Below are 27,475 nucleotides of genomic sequence, written 5' to 3' on the forward strand. Positions count from 1 at the left end.
GGCCTTCTTTTGGGGGGGGGGGTCTTGTCAAGTACGATCCGAGGCCCTGCTTGGGACAATTTCCATAAGACAACTTCCATGATTGTCATAACTGGTCATTATCGTGAAATTGGGAACCACCGTTCACTTTGTACAGTAGCGCTTTATTCATTCACACGCACGGTTCCCTATTTTCACCTCCATTCACAGGCGCGCATGCGTATATAAATCGACAAGTGGTTCCTGAAACCACGATTTGGCCCATTACTGTCACCATGCTCATAATAGATGTCTGTAGATGTGTATTCATGATCATGGTATCCCTCTGACTTTTTCAATATTTTTTCAGGTCAAGATATAAAAAATAATTGACTGTGTTGTAATTTGGTGACTAGAATATATAAATTGTATCATTGTAAGTTCTAAAGCAGGCTGGGGAAGGAAAGGAAGGGGAAAAAAGACAGTTGAAGAGAAAGAAAACAAAATTTAAAGGAGAAATATTGAGAAGAAGAAATGAATCGGGTTATTAAAAAGAAATAAGAAAAGTATAATTATTTGTAAGAAGAAAAGAAGATGGAAGTTGGGGGGTAGGGATGATATGATTGTAAAGAAGGAGAAAGAAGGATATTAAAGTAAGGAAATCTTCTGAGTTGATCAATGCTTTGAATTCATTAAATGAAAATCATAACAAATGTTGATTTTAATTGCAATTACATTCCATTTCTTTTGATTGTGAAATAAATTTCTGATTATAGAAAGTAAATCAGAATGATTCAATGTGCAATACAAGTAAAACCACTTTACATCATTGCATTAAAAAATTAGATTAAAAAACTATAATAATTACTTTACTCTGTCACCTGTCTTTCTGAGAAGCTTACTTTGCAAGTACTCCAAAAATATTTGTAGAACAATTGACATCAATGGCATGATTAGAAAAATTGAGATTCACAGTGAATATGGGCAGGGTCATTGTCGCCATGACCATTGTATTTATTTGTCAAATTTCTGTGTGAGCTCTATATATCGCAAATACGGATGAAGCGGTGGGTTCGGGGGATACATGTGCTCGGCTGCGCGACCTGCCGAGCATCTCTAATTCAAATATTACCTTATAATTAATTCAATTTAGAGTCCACAAAGAATGAAAGTTTGTATTAATGTAAGAAGATTGATAGAAAAATTTAGAAATGTAGCTATATGGAGCAAGATATTAAATGAAATATGAAAACCACCACCACCATCATCATCATCATCTGATTCAGAAAAATAACATAACTTATAAAGTTGTGAACAGTATTCAGATGGACTTCTGATGATTAATTGACATTAAATCTGCAGTTAAGTTGTTTTAATGAAAACTCGAAATGTTATTGTTAATTATTTAGTAGCTTGAGATTTCAGGGAATTGTTAGTGGTTTTGATATGTTTTCACTTCTAATTTGTTCTATTGAAATGAATTAAAAGGTTTACTTAGTAATCACTGTATATATGTAACTATTTTCTTCTTTTTTCTAATTAAGTATTTTAAGCATGAATATCACTTGTAAGTTGTAACATGTATTATAGTTTTGGGAGTTGGCAAGCAATATTTAGTAAACAGGTTTATTATTCGTATATTGAGTGATTATCTGCAGTCAGATGCTCACTTTGCCAAACCTTTTAACTTCTCTTCCCTTGTTGTTTTTAAGAAGAGTGGGAAGATTAAGATCCAAACTTGACAATTTTTAACTGCTTTGCAATGCTTTAATTTTAGCCTGACTCAAAGGCTGCAGAGAAGGTAGCGGTGAAAGTGGTGGCACGATGTCGACCTTTCACAGATATCGAGAAAGAGAAAGGTGCTTCAAGAATTGTCAAGATGTCTGGAGACAAGACTACATTGCAGAATCCACAACAGGGCGGCACTGGAAAGGTTTGTTCAGTCTATTATTCAAGTGATGAATTTGTCATTTTCTATCTTCCATTGCAATAAGTGTATATTCAATTGTTTTTCTTTTGTAGCAAGATGTTTATATAAGGGGGACAAGGAACTTTCTATAATTTCTTGTTTTTACCCATTTGTTAAACAAAATTTTGATGTACACCTTTAAAAACCTTATAATTGCACCAAACTGATATATATCATGAATTTAAATTTCATCATGTTTTTCATTGTATTGTGTCATATCCTTTACTTGACTAAGATTTCAACAGATGAAAGATTGTAATGTGTATATTTACCATGCATCCTCCCTTAGTTTGATATTTTAGTGATGACACTAATGTAGAATGATATAACACACTATTTATTAATTTTGTGTTTTTTCTGTTCATTATTACTATATTTAGGAAGCTGTATTTGCTTTTGATGCCAGCTACTTCTGGGATACAAGAACAGTAAGTATTTATTTCATAAAATTCTTTCTCATTTGCTTTGTACATACATCAACCAGGGCTCCATTACTCAAAGAGTTGCAATTGATCCAATCAAACTATGGAAATCCATCAGTGTAATGATTCTTATAGGAAATATACAGTATGCATTCCTTTAGAAACGAGGAAAGACTCATTTATTTGTTAAGAAAAATGATGACAGATGTATCATAAGAGAAAATAGTCATAGGGTGTGGTCTTTATAGACAATCTTTGGTTGCTAAAGTTTGTGGGGTCTTATTTAAGCTGTTTATAGGTCGCAAAAATGCCATTTTTGGAATACTGGAGCTATTTTTTTCCTTGCTATTCCACACTCATTACTTTTTACATTAAAAAAAAAATCATTATTATTATTATTATCATTATTATTACTATTATTATTATTAATATTGACTATATTATTATAATTATTATTATTGTTATTATTATTGTTATCATTATTATTATTATTATTGTTATTATTGTTTGCTGCAGAGTTTGGTATACAAAGAGCAATGTGAACCCTTATTGAAGAGAGCAATGGAGGGCTATAACGTCACTATCATTGCGTTTGGACCTACAAACAGCGGCAAGACCCATCTCATGTCTGGGCCTATGGAGGATCCAGGTCTTGTTCCAATGGTAAGAACAGTCTTTATTTTTCCAATCTACTTGCATCTACAGTGTGTCCCAGAAAAATGAAACCAAAACAGTTTTTCAGCTGTCTTTTTTCAGTCTACTTGAAATTTACCATTTTTGTTATGTTAACACTTTAAAGTACAATACTTTCTTTTGTGATTCCTGACAAAACAAAAAGCATCTTGATCATATCATATAAAAAAAAAATAGAAGAAACGCCATGGGTTAATAAGGCACAACTTAATATAAAAGAAGTAAATAAACTAAGCAACTTTGAGGTTACGTGTAACTGTCTTTAATAACCATGGCCAAGAGACCAACACAAGGTGGCGCGCTTACACTTTGTGATTGCAACATCGAATCATCAGTATAATACGATAACAACACACTGGCGTGACTGCCTTTTACTTTTCCCATCTTTTTACAATAAAAACTGTATGACAAAATCATGATGATCCGTAATTAAATCACTATTACATAAAAAGGGTTAGACCTTCACTGGTGTAAGACTCTGATAAATCTAGTCACCAATGTATCATAACAAGTTGAATACTAAACAGGCATACCACAACAAAGGTCACAATTTAAAAAAAAACATCAAATGGCAGCACCACTTCTCATCTCTCTCCATCATATAAATTGACGAAAAACATAGGTGGGCTTACAAACGGATTGACAGCAAATCATTATCCCCGTCTAGACAGCGGATTGCAAAAATTGGACCCAAAACTACGCCAAAACACAAGGCTCAATTAAGGCTGTGCACTAATAGCCAATTCTCGACACAAATTAAACAAGCATAAACCTGCATTAAAAAGGAAAACATGCATATTGGCAAATAAAACAAAAAGCAATACAATGACCTCAGTGCAAAGTTTCCACATAGCAAATAGATTAAATGCACAGTTGAACGGTGTCACCCTAAATAGCAAAAACATCTGTGTATGATAAAAAAGGATGGCACAAAAAAACAGGACAAAAATTACTGAATTATGAGCAGTCTCATACCATCTCAATGAGATAAGAAAATACTTGCAAAAACGGAAATGGATCAAATAGAGGAAACAGCCACTTACCCACAACGTATGACTGTTTAACTACATAAAACTGACACAAGGAACTGAGTAACATTACTAGGTATAATGCATGATACACACAAGTTATACAACGTCTGAAAACAAGGCATATAAATCATTATTCAGAACAAAAGTATACTAACTAATATCAAAACAACACAAATCATCTTCTCAAATATCACTGTAGGCACACATTAAAGAATCAGCAAATCATCACCTGTCCAGTATAACGTCATAAAAATACACATCCACAAAATCAACAACACTAATAACTGGCAGAATCACTCACCCAAAGCACATCACAAATTACATCATGAAACTGTTTATTGTGATCAATCAAAATAACATACTATACTGTATACAAAAAATCATTGAACCCCAAAATACCTGCAAATAATTATAATAAAATATCCTGACAGAAAATTACAAGTCATAAAATTTACATGGCACTCCTAACCTTCCTGATTGAACAGAAATATACCTGCAAATAAACATAACACAAAAGTACATATAAAACCAAGTAAGCATGCTGTCCATATCGGCTAACAACATCAAGTGATGAAATGTATAAAAGTCCTGATAGAATGTTCTTAATAATCACATAATATGGCCAGTCCAATTATAAAAGCACAGTGTCCAAGCTCACGAAAGATGTAGAGTAATCACTGTCCATGGAAAGAAGGTATGTCTACGTAATCATAGGTCTTGAAAGCAAGGCGAGCGAACACTGTATCAAACAATAAATGTCTCTGGAGCGTTGATAGGCGAGAATCATGAAGAAAAGTCCTAGGTAGGGACCAACATCATACGGTCTATGAAACTTTACCACTGGGATAGACAGACCAGCAGGACCATACCCTGGAGTAGCATGGGGCCGGTCTGGCGGACGAGTGTGAAGACATCCTTGAGGGTTGGACAGATCAGCAGGACAATGCCCTGGTATAGCATGGGGCTGATCTGGAGGACGACAATGATGAACACCTTCAAGGACAGACAGATCAGCAGGACCAAGCTCTAGGGTAGCAAGGGGCTGATTTGGAGGGCGAGTACGAGGAGCGACACCAGTCCGGATTGAATGAACATGGCTATTAGAGACTGGGATGCTAGGTGAGTGCTTACATTCGGTAGGATACGATGCTGGCGGGATGAACGACTTACAGCTCTGCGGGATCAACCCGTTCACGAAACATTGTACCCGCGCCGGACGGATAACTTGCGTAGTAGAGCTACTGCTGCTGACGTTAGCCTGGCACGGAGGCATAGCGGTTACCCCGGTGTTTGCTCTGTGGCGGTTACTCGCGTTGAAGGGTAACACCGAATCGGCCGATGGTGTAACGGACACAGTATCAACACTACTAGAAGTGTCAAACATGTGATCAAGAGGCAGTACGGTACCTCCACGGTCAACGACAAGGTTGCTACCTATGCAGCGATCCAGTAGCATATCGAGTGATATGTTAGGCAAAACTGTCTCATCAGGCAAAGTCATGTTAGGGAAAATTGTCACATCCGGCAACGTCAAGGTAGGCGAAACTGTCACATCAGGCAAAGACAAGTTAGGCAAAACTGTTACATCAGGCAAAGTCATGTTAGGTGAAATTGTCACATCTGACAAAAAGCAAGGACCATGGTTCTGACTAGGATCCAAATCAAGGGACTCTGTAAAACTGCAGGTCACATTGGATTGGCAACAATCCCAAATTACCAAAGGCTGAAACTCATCGGCAGAAAGTGGAGAGCAACTCAATCCACTCAGAGTAGTAAAGGCAATATTACCATGCCAACAATCAATGCAATGGAGTGAAGAAGTTCTGAAATCACTCAAACGTAAAACTGGAGGAGAGCATGAACTGCTTTCATAAGTGTCTGTAACTGTACACTCTTGGAACAATGAAGGCACATTGGCATCGGTATCCTGACCAATTACATCACTATCAATAGACCCTACATTATCTTTCCTTGTTTCTTTTACATCTCTCATGTGACCAATAAGCACATCATCTCCATTAGCTTTATCAACCACATCAACATTAGCTTCATATCCAATTTCTTCATTCCATTGTTTCACATCACATTGGTCACTTTCATGATCCAAACCATCACAAGCTGCATACTCAACCTCCTCATTCCATTCTTTCATGTCAGCACTGTTTGTTGCATTCACCTCATCATCACTAGTCACGTATCCATCATCTGCATTACATTGTTTCACATCAACTATGTTAGAGTCATGACCTCCACCATCACTACTCTTGTATCCATCTACATTGCATGGTTTCATTTCACCTTTGTCAATTTCAAGCACCTCACCATTACTAGTCTCATCTCTTCGATCTTCATTACAAGATTTACAATCATTACATTGAGATTCATTCAACTCGCTATCACTTGTCTCATATCCATCATCTCCTTTGTGTATGTTAGTGTTTACTGGTGTGACTGTGGTCCCTAATGTAACATGATTATCAATCTCACGACTATCATCCATTTCACTCTCATTCATCTCATGCTCCCGATCAATGAGAATGTGATTTGTAATTGAATGTATGCCAGCGAGATCAACATCACGAAAACATGGCGGAGCTGCTCGAGATGACAAACCATAGCAGAAAGCAGTACCGTCTCCAAACCTGATCAACTGCTTGGAGGGGCGAACTGAAATATCGTTCTGCTCCATGAATGGAGCCCCAGCAACAATACTGCGAGAACCACGCAAGTAGTCATCATGGACTACCACACCATCAAACCAAAGCTCACAATCCTCATACAATAATGTGAACTGAGTCAAACCGACCACCAGGGTCTGATCAACTAGACTAACAATGGACACACCATCAACAAAATAATCATCAAAACCAAAATCATCAACAAGAATCTCGACACCAATATCATCTGCTACAGATTCAGTGATTAAATTGAGCTGTGATCCGCTCTTTAATTCAACATTAATCCGCGAATTATCTATTGTGCGGGCACAAAAACAAGGTTTATTCAATATCTGCCTGCAAGCAGAAAACTGGCGCAACCTTGGTTGCGACGACCTGCTAGCCGAACGCCAGCTCGACGCATCGTGAACGGCTGCCGCGGCGGTCAACGCGGCCCTGGCCATGGTATATGTGGGACTACACAAATTTATATTCGGGAAGAAACCCAACCTCTCGTCTACCACCGATAGAACACGGCGTGCCTAGCCCCAATTTATAGGGTTAAATTAACTTGGGAAGGCTTATTTATACTCGATGGGTGGATACAATCCAGCTGCCACCACGCCATGGGTTAATAAGGCACAACTTAATATAAAAGAAGTAAATAAACTAAGCAACTTTGAGGTTACGTGTAACTGTCTTTAATAACCATGGCCAAGAGACCAACACAAGGTGGCGCGCTTACACTTTGTGATTGCAACATCGAATCATCAGTATAATACAACACAAAACAACACACTGGCGAAAAGAAAAATGGAATAGAATATATCATTGATTGTCTTCTTCAATCAACAAACAAATAAAAAAAGTAAAATTGTGCAACCAGTTGGGCATTCAGGCTATAAAACCTACTATCAAATCCATTCATTGAAAAGAATATATCTACATGAAAATGAATAGTTGTATCAATAGCTAAGTTACAGAAACATGAATATATTTTATAATCATTGCCTAAAGTATAAGTTAACTAAAAGACAAAGGACAGAAAAAGACAACAGTCTTAATCACTCGACCACGATGCCCCTGATTAATTGTAGGATGTAGTGAGAGTCTTTTTTCATGGCGTATGTAACACAAAATTTTAATTGAATCTCTGATCAATTTTCAAAATTGGTTGCATTGATAATCACGTGTAATCAATCGTAAATAAATTGTATGATCAATCTCTTTGAGTTACTGGGCCCCAGACCACTTATATCTGTTTTTATTAAATCACTAATATTTCTACCTTAACTACTGTTTGTGCCATTCACTGAGGTTTAGGTACAGAATTGATGATTATTGAAATGACTAAGATTTTTTTAAATTCTGAATATTCCTCCTTTTATTCCAACCCTTCTTGACGATAATGATACTATTTGTTATTCCAGATCAACCGAAGTCTCTTCAAGCAGATCAAAACCTCAAAGAAGCAGTTCCTTGTGACAGCATCATTTCTGGAGGTAAGAGCCAGATGCATATCTGGGGCCCGTAACACAAAGCTTAGCAATGATCGTAGAACATTTTTCTACGATTGATTGCATTGACTACAATGTACAATCAATCGTGAAAATCAAGCTTACGATTAATCAGTAATCTTTGTGTTACGGGCCCCTGGACAGTGTTTCATGGAGCATCTTGCCAATGAATTTCATCGGAAGATTTGCTTTGTGCCAATCAGATGCAAGGATTTCAGTTGCTTGTAACAAATAGTAAAGAAAATAGAAATGCCTTGAAGTAAACTTTGTAAAATAAACTTTGTGCTGTGAAGTTTCTCAAAGTGAACTATTCAAAAAAAGTAAAACATATGTCTGTAGAATAAACAAAAGAAGTTTTGTGGTTTATAACTTGTACCAAGGTGACTAAAATTGAGACTAGTGCTATACCTGGTGGGTGTTTCAGAAAGCTGTTCGTAAGTTATTAAGAACGACTGGTGATCCTTTTTATGCACTTATCGCCAATGAACATTTAATGGTGAATATCATTCACCACAAGAAAGGATCACCAGTCGTTCTTAAAGTCACTCTTAACTTACGAACAGCTTTATGAAACGGCCCCCAGATGAGAAAATGCTATAGGTGTAGAATGGGTACTCTTTTTGAAACCTTTTTTGTGTTTGCAGTATAATTGTTGGTGCTGATAGGTAAAAGTTGTTGGAATTTATAAAATACTAGCAAGCAAATAAACAAAAGAAAAATAAAAACATTCAAAACAGTGTGGTGTGTTTATGTTTATCATTTGATTCTGAGTCCCACAATCATGATAATAATGATTGATGAAAAACATAGACAAAAGTCTCTCTATGCCCTTAGCAAAGTTAGACGAGTACACATTCATGAAACTTAAAATATTTGCAAGTATTATAAAACTAACACTTTAGGCTTTTCCTTTCAAAATTGTCCCTCATATTAAAAATCAGTGGTGTATTATGTGAACAAGGTTTTTATTATTTTCTCTCATTTTCAATCAACAAACTATTGTTTTCATTCTTTCTATTCCATTTCTTTTTCTCTATCCAGGTGATGGATGAAAGTATGACTGATTTACTCAACCCCCACACCGACGACATGCAGATCAGACAACACCCTCAGATTGGAATGTAAATAGTCTTTTATACCATAAGAGGGGGAAAAAATTACTAAATTACTCAGGGGGGGGGGGGGGGGCTCGGGCCGATTTCCCCCCCAAAAAAAATGCTCAAAAGAGCCCTAGAAAAAATCAAAGGAGCCATGGAAAATTCCAATTCACAGCAATGTTAAAGCTTATCCAATTTTCCTGACTTAGGCATTAGGTTGTGAAAAGTTACTCCTGAATATGAAAAAAAAAAATTTGTGTGTGTGTGTCTTTCATAAGCATTATTCTTGAGATCATAAGTTGTTGTAAAGCTATCCCATAAAAAAGTAATGACAATGATAATAATAGCTTGATTTATGTAGAGCTTTTCCCAGAGGATACAAATCACAAATATTATCACCGTGGTTTTAGATTTGACTTTGAGTGGCTTAGAGAAAGTACTGATACTTAATTTACTTACTTTAATCCAACAAACTTCGATGTATCATGTCAAATGTACAGACAGAGTATTGTCATGACTTTTAAGAAATTCAACTCAAATTGCTTTTTTAATGGATTTTTGTCTTGTGTTTGCTTATGAATAAAATATTCAAAATGGCAAAATAAAAAGTGGGTATTAAAGAAAACATGAATACACTCGACTTGAATATGATATACGTCAGATGCAGTGGTACAGAATGCAAAATGAAATTCAATTTTGAATTGAGACAATTATTTTGCCTTTTCAGATTTGTTGATGGTCTATCGGAGCTTGTAGTGAAGAGCGGTGAAGACTTGTCCAGGTACTATGACCAGGGAAGCAGAGCTAGGAAGATGGGCGCTGCTGATATCAAGGCGCACAGAGCAAGGTAAGAACAAGTCTTGATTCTTCTCTCGCTTCATCCTCTCATTTATACTTTTCCTTCTATTCCTTTTCTACCTTTCATTGCACTCTATGTCATATTTTAGTTTAGTGATATAATAATATCTGTTAAGTGTCAATGAAGAGGAGGAGAAGTAGAAGAAGGAGGAGGAGAAGAAGAAATAGAAGAAGGAGGAGGAGGAGGACGAAAATGACAAAATGAGGAGGAGGAGAAAAAAAAAGAAAGAGAAAGAGTAGGAGGAGGAGTTGGAGGAATAGAAGAAGAAGTAGGAAAAGGAGAAGGATAGGGAGAAGGAATTGAGGAGAAGATGAAGGAGAAGGATTGGAGAGGGAGGATGATGATGAGATGGAAGGAGAGATGATGATGAGATATCAAGGCACACAGAGCAAGGCAAGAACAAGTCTTGATTCTTCTTCTCTCGCTTCATCCTCTCATTTATACTTTTCCTTCTCTCTATTCCTTTTCTACCTTTCATAGCACTCTATGTCCTATTTTAGTTTAGTGATATAATAATATCTGTAAAGTGTCCATGAAGAGGAGAAGGAGTAGTAGAAGAAGGAGGAGAAGAAATAGAAGAAGAAGATGAAGAAGAAGGAGGAGGAGAGGATGAAGAAAAAGAAGGAGGAGGAGGACGAAAAGTGACAAAATGAGGAGGAGGAGGAAAAAAAAAAAGAAAGAGTAGGAGGAGTTGGAGGAATAGAAGAGGGAGCAGGAAAAGGAGGAGGATAGGGAGAAGGAATTGAGGAGAAGATGAAGGAGAAGAAGGGGAAGATTGAGAATGGGGGAACTATGCAGGATGATGATGATAATGATGAAGAGGATCGGGGAGGGAGGATAATGATGAGATGGCAGGAGGGATGATGACAAGGTGGAGGAGAATGTTGTTTTAATCATAGATTGCTGAGGCGCCGCAACGGATTGACACTTTCATTTGCTCTGTTTACAATCTAGGGCTCATGGTATTTTCTCGATCGGTATCGAGCAGAAAGATGCAGATGGTGGTCGTGGTCTTAGGAGTAAGATCGTCCTAGCTGATCTGGCTGGTAAGTAAATTGAAACCCAGCCGTACATTGCAGGGGGGGGGGGCAGTTCCCCCTCCCCTGAAAACATTTTTTACTGAAAATTCTCACCAGATTCACCCCAAGTGTGTATACGGCAATCCTTCTATATCACTTTAGAATAATCAAAAGCACACCCCTATGACAAGCTCAGTCGCTTCACTCCGTAGATCTGGGTTTTTACAAAATTTCGCATCTTGCCCCCCACCCCACTTCGGAAAAAATTCTGCATACCCTCATATGAAGACTCTCAACAGGGACAAGAAAAAAACTTTTTAAAACATTCCCTTCTCTTACTATTCATGTTTTATTTTAATAAAGCATTAAAAACACATATTTTCATGATTTGCCAGTGCAGTTTGAAAGCATATTGGAAGTACCAAAATCTTGTAAATTTCTCATAAGCATTATAGATAGGTTGTCTTTTTAGACATATGGTTGTTTATGGTAGGTAAATTTTGATGTTGGGCTGTTGAACATACAGAACTTTCTTTCAATAAAATGCATATTTACAATTGATAGATCAATTTTAGGTCAGCAAAATTAATGATGTTAATATTTATTGGTCAATTTTGGCTATAGCAAATTCATAAAAGGTATTTTCTCTTAAACTTTTTGTTGCAAGGAACTGGCTATCAACTTGAATCAGTTGTGAGGCTTATGATTGATTTATAAACAGGTGTTAAATCAACTGTTTATTGATTGTAAGGTAATTACAGTGTTTCGTATATCTTCCTTTAATTCTGGTCTTATTTATATTCAATGAGTTAAGGACACATACCAATGAAAGTCCTTATTTACTGCTTCTGATGACATTAAACAAAAAAGATCTACTCTTCAAAATCTTATATCTTTGTTTCTGTTTGTTTCATTTTACTGTGATTTATTTCATTCACTATAATTTTCTCCTTTTTTTTCAGGTTCAGAAAGCGTTCAGAGTAAAGACAAAGGGTAAGTATATATAACCACTTATCTCTTTTTAAATAAAAAAATTGTGTTCTGTCATAGCATTTATCTAACACTGAAAAAACACTATATAATATATCTTTTTTTGCAAAATGTAGAATAATATTGGACTTCATGAGGATCTCTGCCATACAAAAAAGGCAATGGCTCATAATCGGAACTCGGGTTTAATCTAAACTCTGGTCTACAGTTGTAAATCAACTATGGATAGCCAGTTGGGCAATTAAAAAAAAAAATGTTTTTCTGACCCCCTGTATGTGGGACCTTTATTAAATTTTCTGTCTCTGATTTCTTGTTCTTTTGACAGTCTGTAATGTTCTCAAAGGACCATGACTTGGTTAGTTTATGAAGTGAAGGAAGACGTGAGAAAAATGGGGGTTTGAAGTACAAAAAAGGTCTAATCATTTTATGGCATTGCCCAGTTCTGACACAAATCTCTATCAGTGCAGGTTCACTTTATCAGCTCATGTCATTGAAAAAATTGTGTCATCTATCTTGTATTCTTCATTCGTCTTGAGAATATGCTATGCCAGCTAGGGAGCATTTTGTTGACTGCATTGTATCATACATCTTTTCTCTCCCCATCTCACAGACTTGGTGCCTTGGGGGATGTGATCAGCGCCCTCGGCGATCCTCGGAAGAAAGGGGGCCATGTTCCTTACAGGGATTCAAAGGTTACACGTTTACTGCAGGTATTGTAATAGCTTTGTATTTTTTTGCCCAGCCCGCCCGGCTCCATTAAATAAAGATTTCTTTTGAATAGTTCGCTTTGAAGACCTTCATAGCTTGAAGTTAATGATACAAAGTTTCTTTCAAGGCGTTTCTAAATTTTTCACTACCTAGTATGTTATAAGCTACTGAAATTCTTTTATGTACAGTCAATCTTTCTAGTTTATTTTTCAGTGTTTTCTGTGGTGCCATCTTTACCTTTGTATTAACACAGTTCAAATGAACGTTTTGGGTCCTCTCTTTTTCTTTGTTGTATTTTACTCATATTGAGCAAAATTGAATATTGGTCCTCATTTCCTGTATTTGTTCATTTACTCAAGATGACAATTTCTTTTTTTTTCAATTTTATTTGATTCCATTCTTCTATGATCATTAACTATTGAAAATTTGTTTTATCATTCACCATGAAGTTTAGGTAAACGTCAAATGAATTGGAAAGGGAGACCTTTGGATTAAAGTTATTTAGTTAATCTTTCTCCTGTCCCATCATCCATCCTTATCCTATTGTTTGTCTATGTTCTTCATATGTTTTTTGATCGTGTAGAATAATGATAATGTATTCCCATGAATCCCAGGACGCCCTTGGTGGGAATGCCCACACGCTGATGTTCACGACCATCTCCCCGTCCGATACGTGCTACAACGAGACCCTGACCACCCTACAGTACGGGCAGTACTGCAAGAACATCATCAATCACCCAGCAATAAATGTGGTATGTACTCTTCTTGCTCTTGTCAACACAATGTTCTAAAGTTACACACTGTTATGAGCCTACATGATAATTGATGTGAGGGCCAAGGAAATTCACTGAATTGTAGATATCGTTGAAGCAAAATCAAATAGAAATCGAAATACAAAATAATAGAGTTTTGAGGCTGGATGTTTCGTTTTCTTTTTAATAAACTCGAATTTGAGTAGAGGAGGCTTGATAATTCATTCAGTGCCCTGGTTCAGTTCTAGAGCCCTTTGATAAGGCATTTCCTCGTTACTAGGTCCCTCAGAGAGGACCTTAAGCTTTTGGTTCTCTGATTGCTTGCTTACAAGCATTCTCGCTTTCTGAGCAATCAAGTAAAATATCACCACCACCATTCCTTTTTGTACATTCATTCATTTCATTTGAGTAGAATTGAAAGAATGTGAAATACATTCTATTAGGTGACTTCAGAGTCCCTTAATTGTTTGACCAAGAGAATATTTGACATTTAGAAAATTTTGTTTGACCAAGAGATTTCTTGACATTTTAAAAATTTTGTTTGACCAAGTGAATTTTTGACACGTTTTCTCCCCAGGATGATAGTGAACGACTGACCAATCAACTTCGCGAGGAGATTTCTCGTCTGCGGGAAAAGCTGACCGGTACTTCACTGACCGAAGCGGGAAGCAAAGAAGATGTGGCCAAACTGCAGGTCAGTACAGGTCAAATGTTATACGAATCAAAAGTTAAAAATTATCTTTTAAAATGTGTGTCATTGTAGAGTTGTTGTGGATCAGTGGTTAAGTCTTGGGACTTTGCACCACGTGGTCATGGATTCCAATCCCGTCACAGCACCTCCAGCCTTAATCTGATTTACAATTTGCCACTCTACCACCCAGGTAAAGTAAATGGGTATTTGGTAGGAACACTTTCCTTGAATGCATGCATGAGCATCTGATCAGGGTAGCTATGCTGGTGCCGTGGTTGTAGTATGCTATGCTTATAACCATTGAATCAAGCGATAAATGTTTCATATCGTTATATTAATTATTTTTTGCAGATTTTAATTGATCAGATATTTATCATTTATTCATTTATTTATTTATTTATTCATTCATTTGTTCATTCATTTATTTATTTAACCATTCATCCATCCATTCATTCATTTGTCTTCTTTTAGTAGGGTTGCTCCATCAATAACCTGTATACTGTTGTAACTCGAGGCCCTAAAACATAAATACAATTATTACAAACATTTAAAACATAAAAACATAAAACATAAAAAGCAAAAAAAAATAAAAATAGACAAACAATTTCAAGCAAATAAGAAGAAAAAATAAAACAACACAAAGGGCCACCTCATTTACTAAGGCTATCATAAACCAAATTTATTTCTACCGATCAGGATTTGATAAAGGATCTTCAGATTGCAAAGCGTCAAGGATGGGAGGAGAAGGAGAGACAATCAACTCAGTATGAAGAGGAGAGGAGAGAGAACCTCGCTAAGAAGGTAAGATTTATCAACTTTTTTGTTATTCAACAATATCTTATAATTTGGCCTACAACCTTCCCCTTCCCATCCGCTCAGTATAAAGAGGAGAAAACCTTGCTAAGAATAATAATATATAATAATATTTCTTATTTACTCAGGGTAGCCACTTCAGCTCTAATGAACTGTTCTCTCAGCTGGCCCTGCATATCGTAATGCTAGTATTACCCTTCTCCATTCTAATACATTGAGAGAAGGCAGAAAGTCCAATTTTTTATAAAAGTCTTTGGTATGACTCGGCCGGGGAATGAACCCACGACCTCCCATTCATGAGACAAGTATCATGACACAAGTATATTTCAAAAAATGCAAAAAAATGAGAGAAATATATGAAAAGAAATTTAATTAAAATCCAACAATGAATATCAAAGTCATGAACTTTGGGAATTTGGACTTTGCCATGTCACAAGTGAGCAGCTATCCTATTTGTCATGTAATAGAAATATCCATAGGTAGCCATTTTTTAACTGTTCATGATGACTAAAGATTTTTTTTTAGTGTCTTAACCCACGACCTCCTAGGAGTATGTCATTTCATGGAATAATAGTCTTTTAACATTCTCATTCCACTCATTTCTTTAGATATTATGGTTTGGAAAATTGCATCTGATCACAAAATTTAAACTTTTTAAAGAAGCCACAAAACGTCTTGCTTTAAAATAAAATTGATTCTGTCAGCTAATAATGAACTCTTTTGGTTGGGACGGTACATGAAAGAGATGTCAATATGTGAAATAAATTGGAATAGTTAGATATAAATTGCCATTTTAATTATGAAAAAAAGTTACTTGATGAAATTATATATTCTTTTACAGGGTATTCTGCAGTGGGTAATGGCGGAGAGCGTTCATAGAGACAACAGAGAGATGCAGGAAAGGATCTTACTCATGCAGAAAGAAAAAGATCAGGTAAATAATGAAGGAGTGAGGTAGGGAGAGACAGATCTGATTTCATTTGTGTATCTAGGCACTGAGTAGCTACCTCAGCTGTGGTAGGACTGTTTTTTTTTTGTAGGGTCATGCAAATAAACATAATCCATGTCCAATATGCAAACAACATTCCCATTGTAATTCCAATATACAAACTGAAATACAAACTTAATATGAAATAGAGATACAAAATGAGTGAGAGAGAGAGAGACAGATAGATAGTAATACAAGCAGGTTGACAAATGAACATAAGAGACAAGGGAATAGAATGGAGAAACAGAGGGCCAAACAGCTCTGCATCAAAAATAGAGAGAAAACCACTCAGACAGTGAAAATAAACCCAGACAAATAAGATACAGAGAGAAGATGGACTGAGACATACACAATGCAACTGACGGAGATACATAAGTAAAGAAAGACATTTGAATTGAGAATGATATACAGAGGGACAAATCACACAATCCTATCTCCATTCCTGTACATCTCTACACTGAAACCTAAAGAAAAATTGCCCTAAATTCTTGTACTTTTACTGAACAGCATCTTCATACACTTAAATCTTGTCTTTCGCTCTCTTAATTCCTGCATCTGTGTTGTAGTCTGAAGCGGAAAAGCTTCTCCTACTTTCAGTAAATATGTACCTTGATACAAATGATTCTTATCTTTTCAGTTGCAACATGAATACAAGGACAAACGATCATTAGTGGATAGGCTGAAAGAGGATCTCCAAGCTAAGATTGTAGATTACACCAATATGGCCGAAAGTGGTAAGAGAGCTTGTTCATTGAATGACTTGTCATAGTTTAAATTGAAACTTGATGGAGAGAAAATTGATTGTTGAGAAGTCGGTCAGCAAATCAGTAGTCCAAAGTTTCAAGTCCAAAACTTTACCTCGGAATTGCGGCAGTAGCCCTTAACCCCTTGCTCTACTTTCCACACATCCTAACCGGCACTCCGACTCCTCTAACTCCTAGTCTTCTTTGGTCATCCATTATCGTGGAAGAGCCATGGTGTAGTGCAGGGGTTCTCAAACTTTTTCCTTGAAGGGCCAGATGAGACTCCAAGTAAACCTGAAAGGGCCAGGGTGAAGTGGATACTTAGAAGAAAAAAATGTGTGCGAAGCGCAAAGACCCTTGCGGTTGGGGTCCTAGATGTTCTCTTGTGCAATCTGGCCCTTACTTTGGGAGCATTTAATCTAACAAATTTATAACAGTTTCACATGGAACGCAGGCAAAATTAGAAAAGATTTCAAAATACAGCGAGAGCAATATTAATGATAACAAAATTGTAGTACTTTGTTAAAAGGAATCTAGATTGTACCTATACATACCTGGTATTGGGGAGTTAGATAATGATTTGAAGTATCAAAATTTTTTGTAGTCAAAGTAGAATGAATAATAAAGCATGTCTGTTGTATACTCTAACAAGGGTGTCAGTCTCCTAATCAATTTCAATATGGGAAACGTGACAGTCTGTCAGCAACAAGTTGCTTGAACCTTGGCACAAAAGGTGTAATTGCCAGAAGGCACTGGTGCTATGGAGTCGCGGAAGCGGGGGGGGGGTTCCAAACCATGTACAAAACGTAAAAATGGCAATATGATTGTGATTTTTTGCATGGCCAGCCCCCCCCCCCCCCCCACTTTGAAAACCGTTCCACGACCCCTGTCAAGGTACTTCGGTATGAGTTAGTTCTTTAAAATGTTCATTGTGGAAAATGCTTTCGCACCTGTATGTAGATCTAAACATGATGAGAACAGTGCTGGTCATCTAATAAGAAAGTAGATCGAACAGACCGAAAAGGCTCCACTAAACTTTGTTTAAAAGTCAAATTAATTTGACTGCCATGAGTACTTTTATTACGATTAGGTCTACATGGATACACAATGTAATCATATTGAGCTATGTTTCATATTGTGAATTAAAAGTGATTTAAAAAAAAACCAGCAGAGTCTCGCGGGCCGGATTGAGAAGCTCCACGGGCCGGATCCGGCCCGCGGGCCGTAGTTTGAGAACCCCTGGTGTAGTGGTTCAGACTCCCACCTTGTAATCAGAGGATCGTGTGTTCCATTCCCACCATAGCCTAGCATCCTTTGGCAAAACACACTTTGCTACTAAATATATAAGTACCTGATAGGATATGAAAGTCATTGTAGCTTGCCCAGTACTGTGTGCGACTCAATGGCGAGTGGCTGGAATACTCCCCAGGGAGTGAAGCATGTGCATTGTGTGTAGGAATGATCAATTAAATCCAAATGTTCGGGGTAATAATAAATCTGTTAACCCTTTGAACCCAATACCGGCTTCACCATCATGAACGCGCATACACCCAAAAAGCCGGAATACCAGCTTCGAGTCATGTGACTTGAAAAGCAAGGGTTTAGATGTCAGCTAGGTGACCTTTTAAAAATGACGTCATCTTGGAGATATTCAGTCGATAACTTCAGTTGATAATTTCATCGATAAATGGTTTTCATTTGCAAGGCTTTAGCATTAAAAAAATGACAAAACTTTACTATCCTTCCAAGGAGTCTTGTGCGATTATACACGGCGAGTCGTATACAGACAGTGCTAAGCTATTGGTGAATTTTACTTCCGTCAAAGCAGTGATTTTGGTACAAACTTTGAGATTATTGTTGGTACGGGAAGGTACAGAACATCAGCCGGGCCAGGCCTTGTCCAAGCGGAGTAAGGTGACTTTGGCATGGCTGGGACCATGAGAATTAATAGATTATTCATATTTCAAATGTCATATATTTCTTCGTTTTGGCGACAAGCTTGATATCTGCAATAATTCAGGTTGAGGGTCACTTCACGACCGTCCCAAACAATTCAGGGTTCAAAGGTTAATGCATGAGATAGTACAGTATGTCTTAAGTGCAATATAAATAACCCAATTATTATTTCCATACAGTAGTAGACTAACTGAGAAGTGGAATATTAACCATGACGTTTGCATTTTTGTTACTCTTTGACAGGTAAGGGAAGTGAGTCAGAGACAAAGGCAAGGGTGAATGCCATCCACGAGGTGAAAGAAATGATCAAGAAAGAAAGCGAGAATCTGAAAGACGTCAAACATAGACTCAAAGAACTTCAAGAAAGACAGAAGAGGGAGAAAGAGGTGAGGGAAAAAAAGGCGGTTCTATCTTTGTGAATATAAGGATGCATTCCAGGAGGGAGGGGGATCCGGGTAGGCACTCAAATTATATTTTTATGTGCCTCACGAAACCTTGAAATTGGGGTCTTATGATGACTTCAAAGAGTAAAATATGGGGTCTTGATTAAATGATTTTTTTTTTTATTTGATCTGATGTTAGCATCGACATTCTAATTTGACCTCTCAAAACTGGAGGTTTAATCAATTTTATTAAATAACAATGATACCATTGATAAAAGCATTTAAAATACTTCTTTTTCAAACTCAGCAATGGAAATACACAGTGGTAATACTACAGTATTATGTTACTGAATATTTGATAAATAATTGGTTAATTTTCTTGATCCTAGAGCCTGTTGCATGATACTGACTATTATTATTGCCAACCAATGGTAACTTCACTAAAATCCTTGATTCTGATTGGCTGTTGAGTATTGTAACCATGTTACACGGTAGTTATTATATGACACTGAGATAGATCCTTGTCATTTGATTGGTCAAAATCGGTCAGTCAGCCCATTTTACAATGACGTCATCAACCATGCAATTTTAGATCCATTCATCGTGCAATTTTGGATCCATACGATTTTGTCCATTGCACACGCGCACCCAGACTACAGACACCATTAGTGCAGCGCGCATGTTGGATGTACGCAATAATCAACAGACCGAGCTCGCACTGCATGAGCATATTTTGCATCAAAATTCACAAATTTCATTATGAAAAAGAATCTATTTTAGATGTCATACAAACCAAATAATAAATGTTCTTTCCATTCGTGCAATGGACAGAATAATTTATTCGGTGAAAGATGAAATGAATGATCCATTCAACTTGGCTATGCCTCGTTGAATCGATCATTTCATCTTTCACCTCATGAAGTATTCTGTCCATTGCACTCATAAAAATTTATTATTTGTATACCACTGAATGGCAAAAAGTACTATATAGTAACTTATATGCGAACAGGGTGAGAATACACATTCCTTCAATCTCTGTTATCACTGTATCTCAGGATATGAGAAGCCAGCATGCTGATCTCCACCACAACTCAGAGCTGCGTCGCCTGGCCCGGGCTGAGGAGCGCAAGCGGATGGAGGCGGAACATGCCCTCTCGCTGGAGGAAGAACTTGAGAGAATGCGCATGGAGGTCGATCACCAGAAGGCTGAGATTCAGGTAATATAGCCCATAATTGTCTCCTGGAACCATTTGGTCCCTGTACAGAGCCTATGGGATTCACAGAAATTAGGAGACAACAGGTTAACCTGTTTCTGGTAAGACTGGGTGATCTCTGATTGCCTATGGGAATGACAAAATTCTGTATTCAAAGGGTTAACCCATTGCTTTCTAGAAGTGGATGTTTCCTGTGCAAAGCCTATGGGAAACACACAAAAATTGTCGCCAAAAGGGTTAACCCATCTCCCGTTGGGACCAGGTATTCCCTGTTCCTAAGCCTATGGGGATTACAGAATTCGTGAGTCAACAAGTTAACCCATTGCATACAGGAACAGGTTGGTCTCTGTTCAAACCATGTGAGAATCACAGCATTCACTACTGTCAATATGTTAAAACTAAGTGCTTAGTAGACAAACTGGTTATAGAAGAACTAGGGTACCGTTTGACCATGTAGGGTAAACCCAATGGAGACGTATCTACCAACTCCGACAGCCAAGATATTGGAACAAAGTACTTAGAAATTTTCAGAAATAAGAATATTCATAAAATTCCTTTTCAATACTAGAGGTGTTGTGGCTCAGTGGATAAGTCTTTGGCCTTTGAACCACAAGGTCCGGGGTTCAAATCCCACCGCAGCACTAGCGTCCCTTGTCAAGGCGTTTATCTACATTTGCCACTCTCGACCCAGGTGTAGTAAATGGGTACCCAGTAGGAAGGAATTCCTTGAAGGCTCGATGCGCCCGATCAGGGTAACCGTGCTAAAGCCGGGGTAATAGTATGCAGCGCTTAGAAACATTTGTTTTAAGTGCTATATAAATGTTGCATATTATTATTAATACTATAGGAAAATTTCCACAATAATAGGAATGCACAGGTTAAAATGGTAATTTTATTTTCTCCAAAATAAGAAATATTTCAATGTAATAGGAACACTTAACAGGTATGCACAAGGTAGACATAACAGGTGTAGACCCAAAGGCAATTTTACATTTCTAAGACCCTATCTAATATTGTAGGGGCGTCATGGTCTAGTGGTTAAGACTCCCGTCTTTCAATCTGAAGGACGTAGGTTCGATTCTTTCAGCAATAAATTTATCCACATTGTGCTGCACTCAACCCAGGTGAGGCAAATGGGTACTGGCAGGAAGTAATTCCTCAAAAAGCTGTGCGCACCAGAATCGGTAGACTAGCTTAGTGGGGGTAATATAGGAGCGCCTTGAGCACCTAGCAAGGTGGATACGTGCGCAATACAAATCCTATATTATTAATAGGTAAAACTGTTGTGCTTTGCTTGTAAAACACCACAGTTAAGATCAGCCAACGGAGGAACAGGGTACAGCCAGGAACAGGCCATGCAGATAGAGATGAGTCTGGTGAAGGAGAGAGAGGAGCGTCGGGTGGTGACCATGCAGCTCCAGGCCATGGACGCGGAGAAGGCCCTCCTCATCGCAGAACTCGACGAGGCTTATCTCAAACACAAGGAGGAGATGGAGATTCAACAGCTTCAGCATTTCCAGGTATAACAAAAATACATTATAGTTATATGACTTGGTGGCCACCTGTCCTGAAACCTGTCTTAAGTGGCCATTTTGACAAAATTTATACTGGTATGACAAAAGGAAACAGCTCTTTGGAATGAGTTTCTTAGTAAATAGGGAATGTGTCATTGTTTTATGTGGAAATATAAGGACTTAACTAGTAGTAGTAGTAGGAATAAGTATTTGGTTATTATTTGAAAGAATATAGCACAATGTCTTCATTCAATATGGACATCGTATTTGAGAATGGGTGGGAGAGAAAATAAAGAAACAAATTTGTACCCTTGTGATTCTTCTATCTAAACTCTAACCAATACGTTACTAAAATTTGACTGATAGAAAGTCTTTTTCAGTGGACACTTGCAATCCTTCCCATACTTTCACAGCCAAAAAAAAGTCATCCATAGGATTTTTTTTTAAACTTTGATATTGTTATTTCTCATTCACTCAGACATTTCGTAACTACCGGGAGGCCTTTGAGGAGCAGAAGATGGCTCTAGAGCAGCGATACCGGACCCTGTTAGAGGATGCCATCCAGGATGCTGTCTTTCTCTCCGCAAGGAACTCTGAACTGGAGCAAGAGAATCAAGCTATCAAACAAGGCAAGTATTGTAAGCCACAAACAGCAGTAACTGGCTCCTCAAGGTTCGCCTTAAGGACATTGAGGTCATTTCATGAAACAAGTGCTTCTTGAGACTGTGTGACCTCAAGGACGGTTAGTTGGCCGAGATCTGTGCCTTCTAAGTCTAGGCCCTTGCCTAGCCAAAGTTGGCCAGAGGTCGAGCTGAAGTCCTTGACCTTGGGTCCAATGTGGTCTCAGGGTAGGTCCTTGGATGAGGCCAGGGGAGCATGTCATCAACATTTGGTGTCTGGAATAGTATCAGATCTGACAACTTTCCTTGCTCTTTATTGGCTAAGAAGCACAGTTACTATGGTAACTGCCAGGTAAAACAGGACTTGGTGGATGAAACATTCGACAAGTCCTTTTATGAAACGCTCCTCCCAGGAAATTATTCAGAAGTGTGGATCTAACACTGAGTCAGTAAATCTATTGTTTTAAGGAATATCATATGTAGTGTTGTCATCCTCAAGGATAATTATGAGGCTGTGGACTTGTTCTTGGCTGTGGAACTGGTCCGTGGCCTCGGAAATACTCTATGATCATTTGCTTTGGCATAAAGGGTCTTAAGTTCTTAGCCCTTTGCTTTGGCTTTGGAGTAGGTCCTTGGATGAGGCCAGGAAAATATTCAGAAATAAGAAGGTAACAATTTAAGTATGGAAAACAGTTTGTAGTGTTGTAATCCTTTGAAAAATTGGAAATGATGATTTGAGTTAGGCAATGATGTGACTTGCAGAAGATTGACTTTGCAGAGTCTAGTGTATGTTTATGATTTACATTAAATGTATATTCTTAATGACTTTGACAGATGTTGCCGAGTTGAAAGACAAGGTGTCCATGCTGGGAGGAAGTTCAAGAAGCAGGCCGTCGTCAGCAGCAAGCTTACGCTAGATCCCCATTCCATGGGAGCGACCAACGTCCACAAACACAGAGGGCAGAAAATGGAAAGAGACGGGGAACAAAATTTTCGGGGGCTCGGAGTGATTCCCGCCATGAAATGCTCAAAAGAGCCCTTAAAGGACAAGTCCACCCCAACAAAAAGTTGATTTGAATAAAAAGAACAAATCCAACAAGCAGAACTCTGAAAATTTCATCAAAATCGGATGTAAAATAAGAAAGTTATGACATTTTAAAGTTTTTGCTTAATTTCACACAACAGTTATATGCACATCCTGGTTGGTATGCAAATGAGGAGACTGATGACATCATCCACTCACTATTTCTTTTGTATTTTATTATATGAAATGGGAAATATTCTATTTTTCTTCTCATTGTCAAGTGAAACAACGATTAATTCCTCCCTGAACATGTGAAATTAGCATCGTTTAATACTATATGATTCAGTCAAGTTGGTCCTTTTTTTCAAATCTATAAAAAATGAAATATCGTATAATTCAAACAATAAAAAACAAAAGAAAAAGTGAGGGACATCATCGACTGTCTCAAATCACTGTTTTGTGAAAAAATAAGCAAAACTTTAAAATGTCATAACTTTCTTATATTACATCTGATTTTGATGAAATTTTCTGTGTAATGCTTGTTGGATTTTTCTCTTTTTATTCGAATCAACTTTTTGTTGGGGTGGACTTGTCCTTTAAAAATTGACCTATCATAAAAATATATTCTTTCAACACCTGCATAGTAATGCAGCCTCACATTTAAATGAAACTCGGAATTAAGCCCCTATTTGCTCCTAGTTCTTTTAACTTCTCTCTCTGAAGTTTTTCACACTGAATTAAAGGAGAATGAAATCCTTGAAACCAGCTGAATCCATATCAAAGAGAAAAATCAAAGGAACACATTGTTGAAAGTTTGAGGAAGATTGAATGAATAATAAGAAAGTTATGAGCATTTGAATATTGAGATCACTAGTGCCATGTAGATCCTCCCATCGGCAATGCGACCAAGATCTGTGATATCACACACGTACAACTCCCTCATTACTTTAGTACTTATTTCACTTATATTCTCACTTTTATAGAGTCTATCACAAGGTGAGGTGTTCTCTTTATGAGATGACAAGTACAGAGGTTTCACAACATTATATCATTGATGAATCGTTTGTCATATGATTAGAATGAGCAAAAAGAAATGTTTTGGGGTATATTTTCAGTGTCCAAATGGGAGAGTTGTACGTGTGTGACATCACAGATCTTGGTCGCATTGCCAATGGGAGGATCTCCATAGCATTAGTGATCTCGACATTCAAATGCTCATAACTCTTTTATTGCTAGTCCTATTTTACTCAAACTTTTGTTGATCTTATTTTTTGATTTTTCTGCTTTCACAAAAGCTAACTTGCTCCAAGAGTTTCATTCTCCTTTAAGTACAGGTAACTCTGCCTAAGTCAAATCTATTGGGATTTCACTTAGCCAGAGAAGCATCCACCATGAACTTGAACTTGCCTTATAACAACAAACTGATGTGGGAATCATTTCACCAGTGGAGTAACAAAGGCCGGAAGATTAAACCACCAAAAATATTTACGCTCAAACAGTATGAAGATCAGACAATAATACCTCGGTCACATTTGCTCTACGGCGGCCGTACGGCGAGTCGAAATTAGCCGTTTTATCCATTTTTATTCAAACCACCTATATGTAGCTGGTACAAAAATGTTAACACAGCTGTTTTCGATTCGCCGTAGAGCAAATGTGACCGAGGCATAAATAATATGGGGCATTTATATAGTCGTAATACAAAATGTCTTGAAGCACTGCATCGAGAATTCAAGGAATTCCTTCCTACCGGGTACCCTTCACTCCCAAAAGTGAGTTGATTATTGCTTATGTCCACAGTTGCAAATGTTTATGAATGATATCTACTTTGCATTTCTGCAAAATCTTATAATGCAAGTATTATTTCACTGTTTTCTCTGTGGAGCAATTTTGTTCATGGAAAAAAAAGGTTTTTCAAGCATTTGACAAGTTGCAGACTTTTTCACGTACACATACACTTCATAGAATATTGTTCGATTTTATAGTGAATGTATTTTGAGAGGGATATATCAGATAGATTTATATGGATTATTAATACAGATTCAGCCTTTCTAGATGTGATTTTATTTATTGCACTTATCAAGAAAGGCTATATTGACAGAATTGTGAGTGTGCTCCAAATATTCTGAGAATTCACCAAGTGATATTAACGTTCAATGATTTATGCAAGAATTAATACCACCACCTTGATCAGCAAATCCTAATATCTCATCGCAATTCCGTCCTATTTATGATTGTACAAAACTTGAATTATGCGCTGCTATTTTTATGAATATTGTTATCATATATTTTCTGGAAATAGAAATATGTAAATATTTTCTTAAATTTTGCTCTATTTGCTGTGAGTTTCTTTTTTACAAAAAAAAAATCAATCTTGAATTGAATATTTATTATCTGTATATTTGTAAGAGTGATTTAAAAAAAATATTTTGTTATATACTTGTAGGCAAATCATATTTCATTGATTGATGTAAAAATTTAAACTGGTATGTCAAATAGATTTCATTTTCTAGTTGATGCATTACTGTAAAGTAATTATGACCTAATTGACCAACTCAAGTATATCAAGATTTTTTTCTCACTTTATGTATTGTGGAGAAGAGTAATACCATTATTTGTCACCCCTCCCCACTGTATCAATCTTTGAAGAATGATTAGATGAGCAACATGATGAATAATTGATAAACAACATGATGAATAATTGACATATATTTTGTTTGTCTTACAGTAATCATGGTTAGAAACATAATATCAAATGTAATTTCTTAGAGTATATGTATGTAGTTCTATTGTCTTTTTATATTAAATTTATTTAATATCATTCTTGGTGTGTTGCTGTGTCATTTATTGACAATTCTTGAATATCAAAATGCTATTTGCAGTGTATCTTCTTAATCATAAAGCCTATATTTAGTTTGGGTAAATCCCCAAAAGTGTATGTCACTGTTCCAATTCATTACAGAATTAAAAGCAGACATAAACCAGCAACCTCACTGACACCACCTTAAGTCTGGCCAGGTTCTTTACTCATAATACAACATTCTGAGCATATAGGCCCACTTGAATGACAATACAATAATTCACTACTCAATACACCCATACCACAATTACACGTATGTTACCAAGTAGCAAAACAAGTGCATTTCCTCTCAAATTGTTGCATGTATATGGGCTATTTCAAACCAGGTTATACTGGGGGGGGGGGGTTAATTTGACCCCCCCTTCAGATCTTGGCAGCTGATTCCGCGATCGCCACGAACATTTGCAGAGTTGATTGTATACTACAAGACTGTATAGTGAAATTTTCAACTAGCACATCAATCATGTGGAGCTCATCCGGCATCTCGCAAATAAATATAACATAATTTTTAATTATAGACCAATTTCAAATACTCCAATTAACTCCAATTACTCCAATAATAATGAAAATGCTTGAAAAAGCAGTTAACAATCAACTACTTGAATATCTCACGGATAATGACATTCTCACTAAAGAACGATCAGGTTTTCGAAAAGCACATTCAACAAACTCTGTATTATGTTACATCAGTGATCTCATATACAAAGAAATGGATAATGGAAATTTGACTGGAGTGGTCCTTGATCTAAAGAAAGCTTTTGATACCGTAGATCATGACCAATTGATAGATAAACTGTCCAGCTATGGAATCAGAGATATGGAAAGGGAATGGTTCATTGATTACCTACATTGTCACAGCCAAGAAATATCTGATTAGGAATACAACAGGGATCAATCCTTGAGCCCCAATTGTTCTCACTCTATGTGAATACCTTACCAAGTTCAATAAAGAATGGGAAAGTAATGATGTATGCTGATGATACAATGATTCTTTACA

General features: G+C 37.0%; 1 protein-coding gene across 2 annotated transcripts in view; it reads left to right on the forward strand.

Moving 5' to 3' along the window:
- The window catches only part of LOC129261998 (kinesin-2b-like), a 29,786-nt gene extending 3,347 nt beyond the window's left edge, over positions 1-26,439 (forward strand). Inside the window, exons 2-21 of one of the 2 annotated variants that reach the window (XR_010293765.1) lie at positions 1,736-1,891; positions 2,308-2,355; positions 2,866-3,012; positions 8,161-8,232; positions 9,289-9,368; positions 10,072-10,191; positions 11,158-11,249; positions 12,185-12,215; positions 12,823-12,922; positions 13,535-13,672; positions 14,250-14,366; positions 15,060-15,164; positions 16,018-16,110; positions 16,802-16,898; positions 19,107-19,249; positions 20,302-20,463; positions 21,771-21,980; positions 22,453-22,603; positions 23,429-24,491; positions 24,797-26,439. Coding sequence is in view for 1 of the 2 variants with exons in the window: in XM_054900024.2 (XP_054755999.1) it covers positions 1,736-1,891; positions 2,308-2,355; positions 2,866-3,012; positions 8,161-8,232; positions 9,289-9,368; positions 10,072-10,191; positions 11,158-11,249; positions 12,185-12,215; positions 12,823-12,922; positions 13,535-13,672; positions 14,250-14,366; positions 15,060-15,164; positions 16,018-16,110; positions 16,802-16,898; positions 19,107-19,249; positions 20,302-20,463; positions 21,771-21,980; positions 22,453-22,603; positions 23,429-23,511 (2,145 nt within the window). In the remaining variant the exon portion in view is untranslated. Of the gene's footprint in view, positions 1-1,735; positions 1,892-2,307; positions 2,356-2,865; positions 3,013-8,160; positions 8,233-9,288; positions 9,369-10,071; positions 10,192-11,157; positions 11,250-12,184; positions 12,216-12,822; positions 12,923-13,534; positions 13,673-14,249; positions 14,367-15,059; positions 15,165-16,017; positions 16,111-16,801; positions 16,899-19,106; positions 19,250-20,301; positions 20,464-21,770; positions 21,981-22,452; positions 22,604-23,428 lie in introns of both variants that reach the window. The other variant, XM_054900024.2, reaches the window with a different exon arrangement.
- Positions 26,440-27,475: the final 1,036 nt, after the last annotated feature.

This window comes from Lytechinus pictus, chromosome 5 (assembly GCF_037042905.1).
Source record: "Lytechinus pictus isolate F3 Inbred chromosome 5, Lp3.0, whole genome shotgun sequence".
Lineage (NCBI taxonomy): Eukaryota > Metazoa > Echinodermata > Echinoidea > Temnopleuroida > Toxopneustidae > Lytechinus > Lytechinus pictus.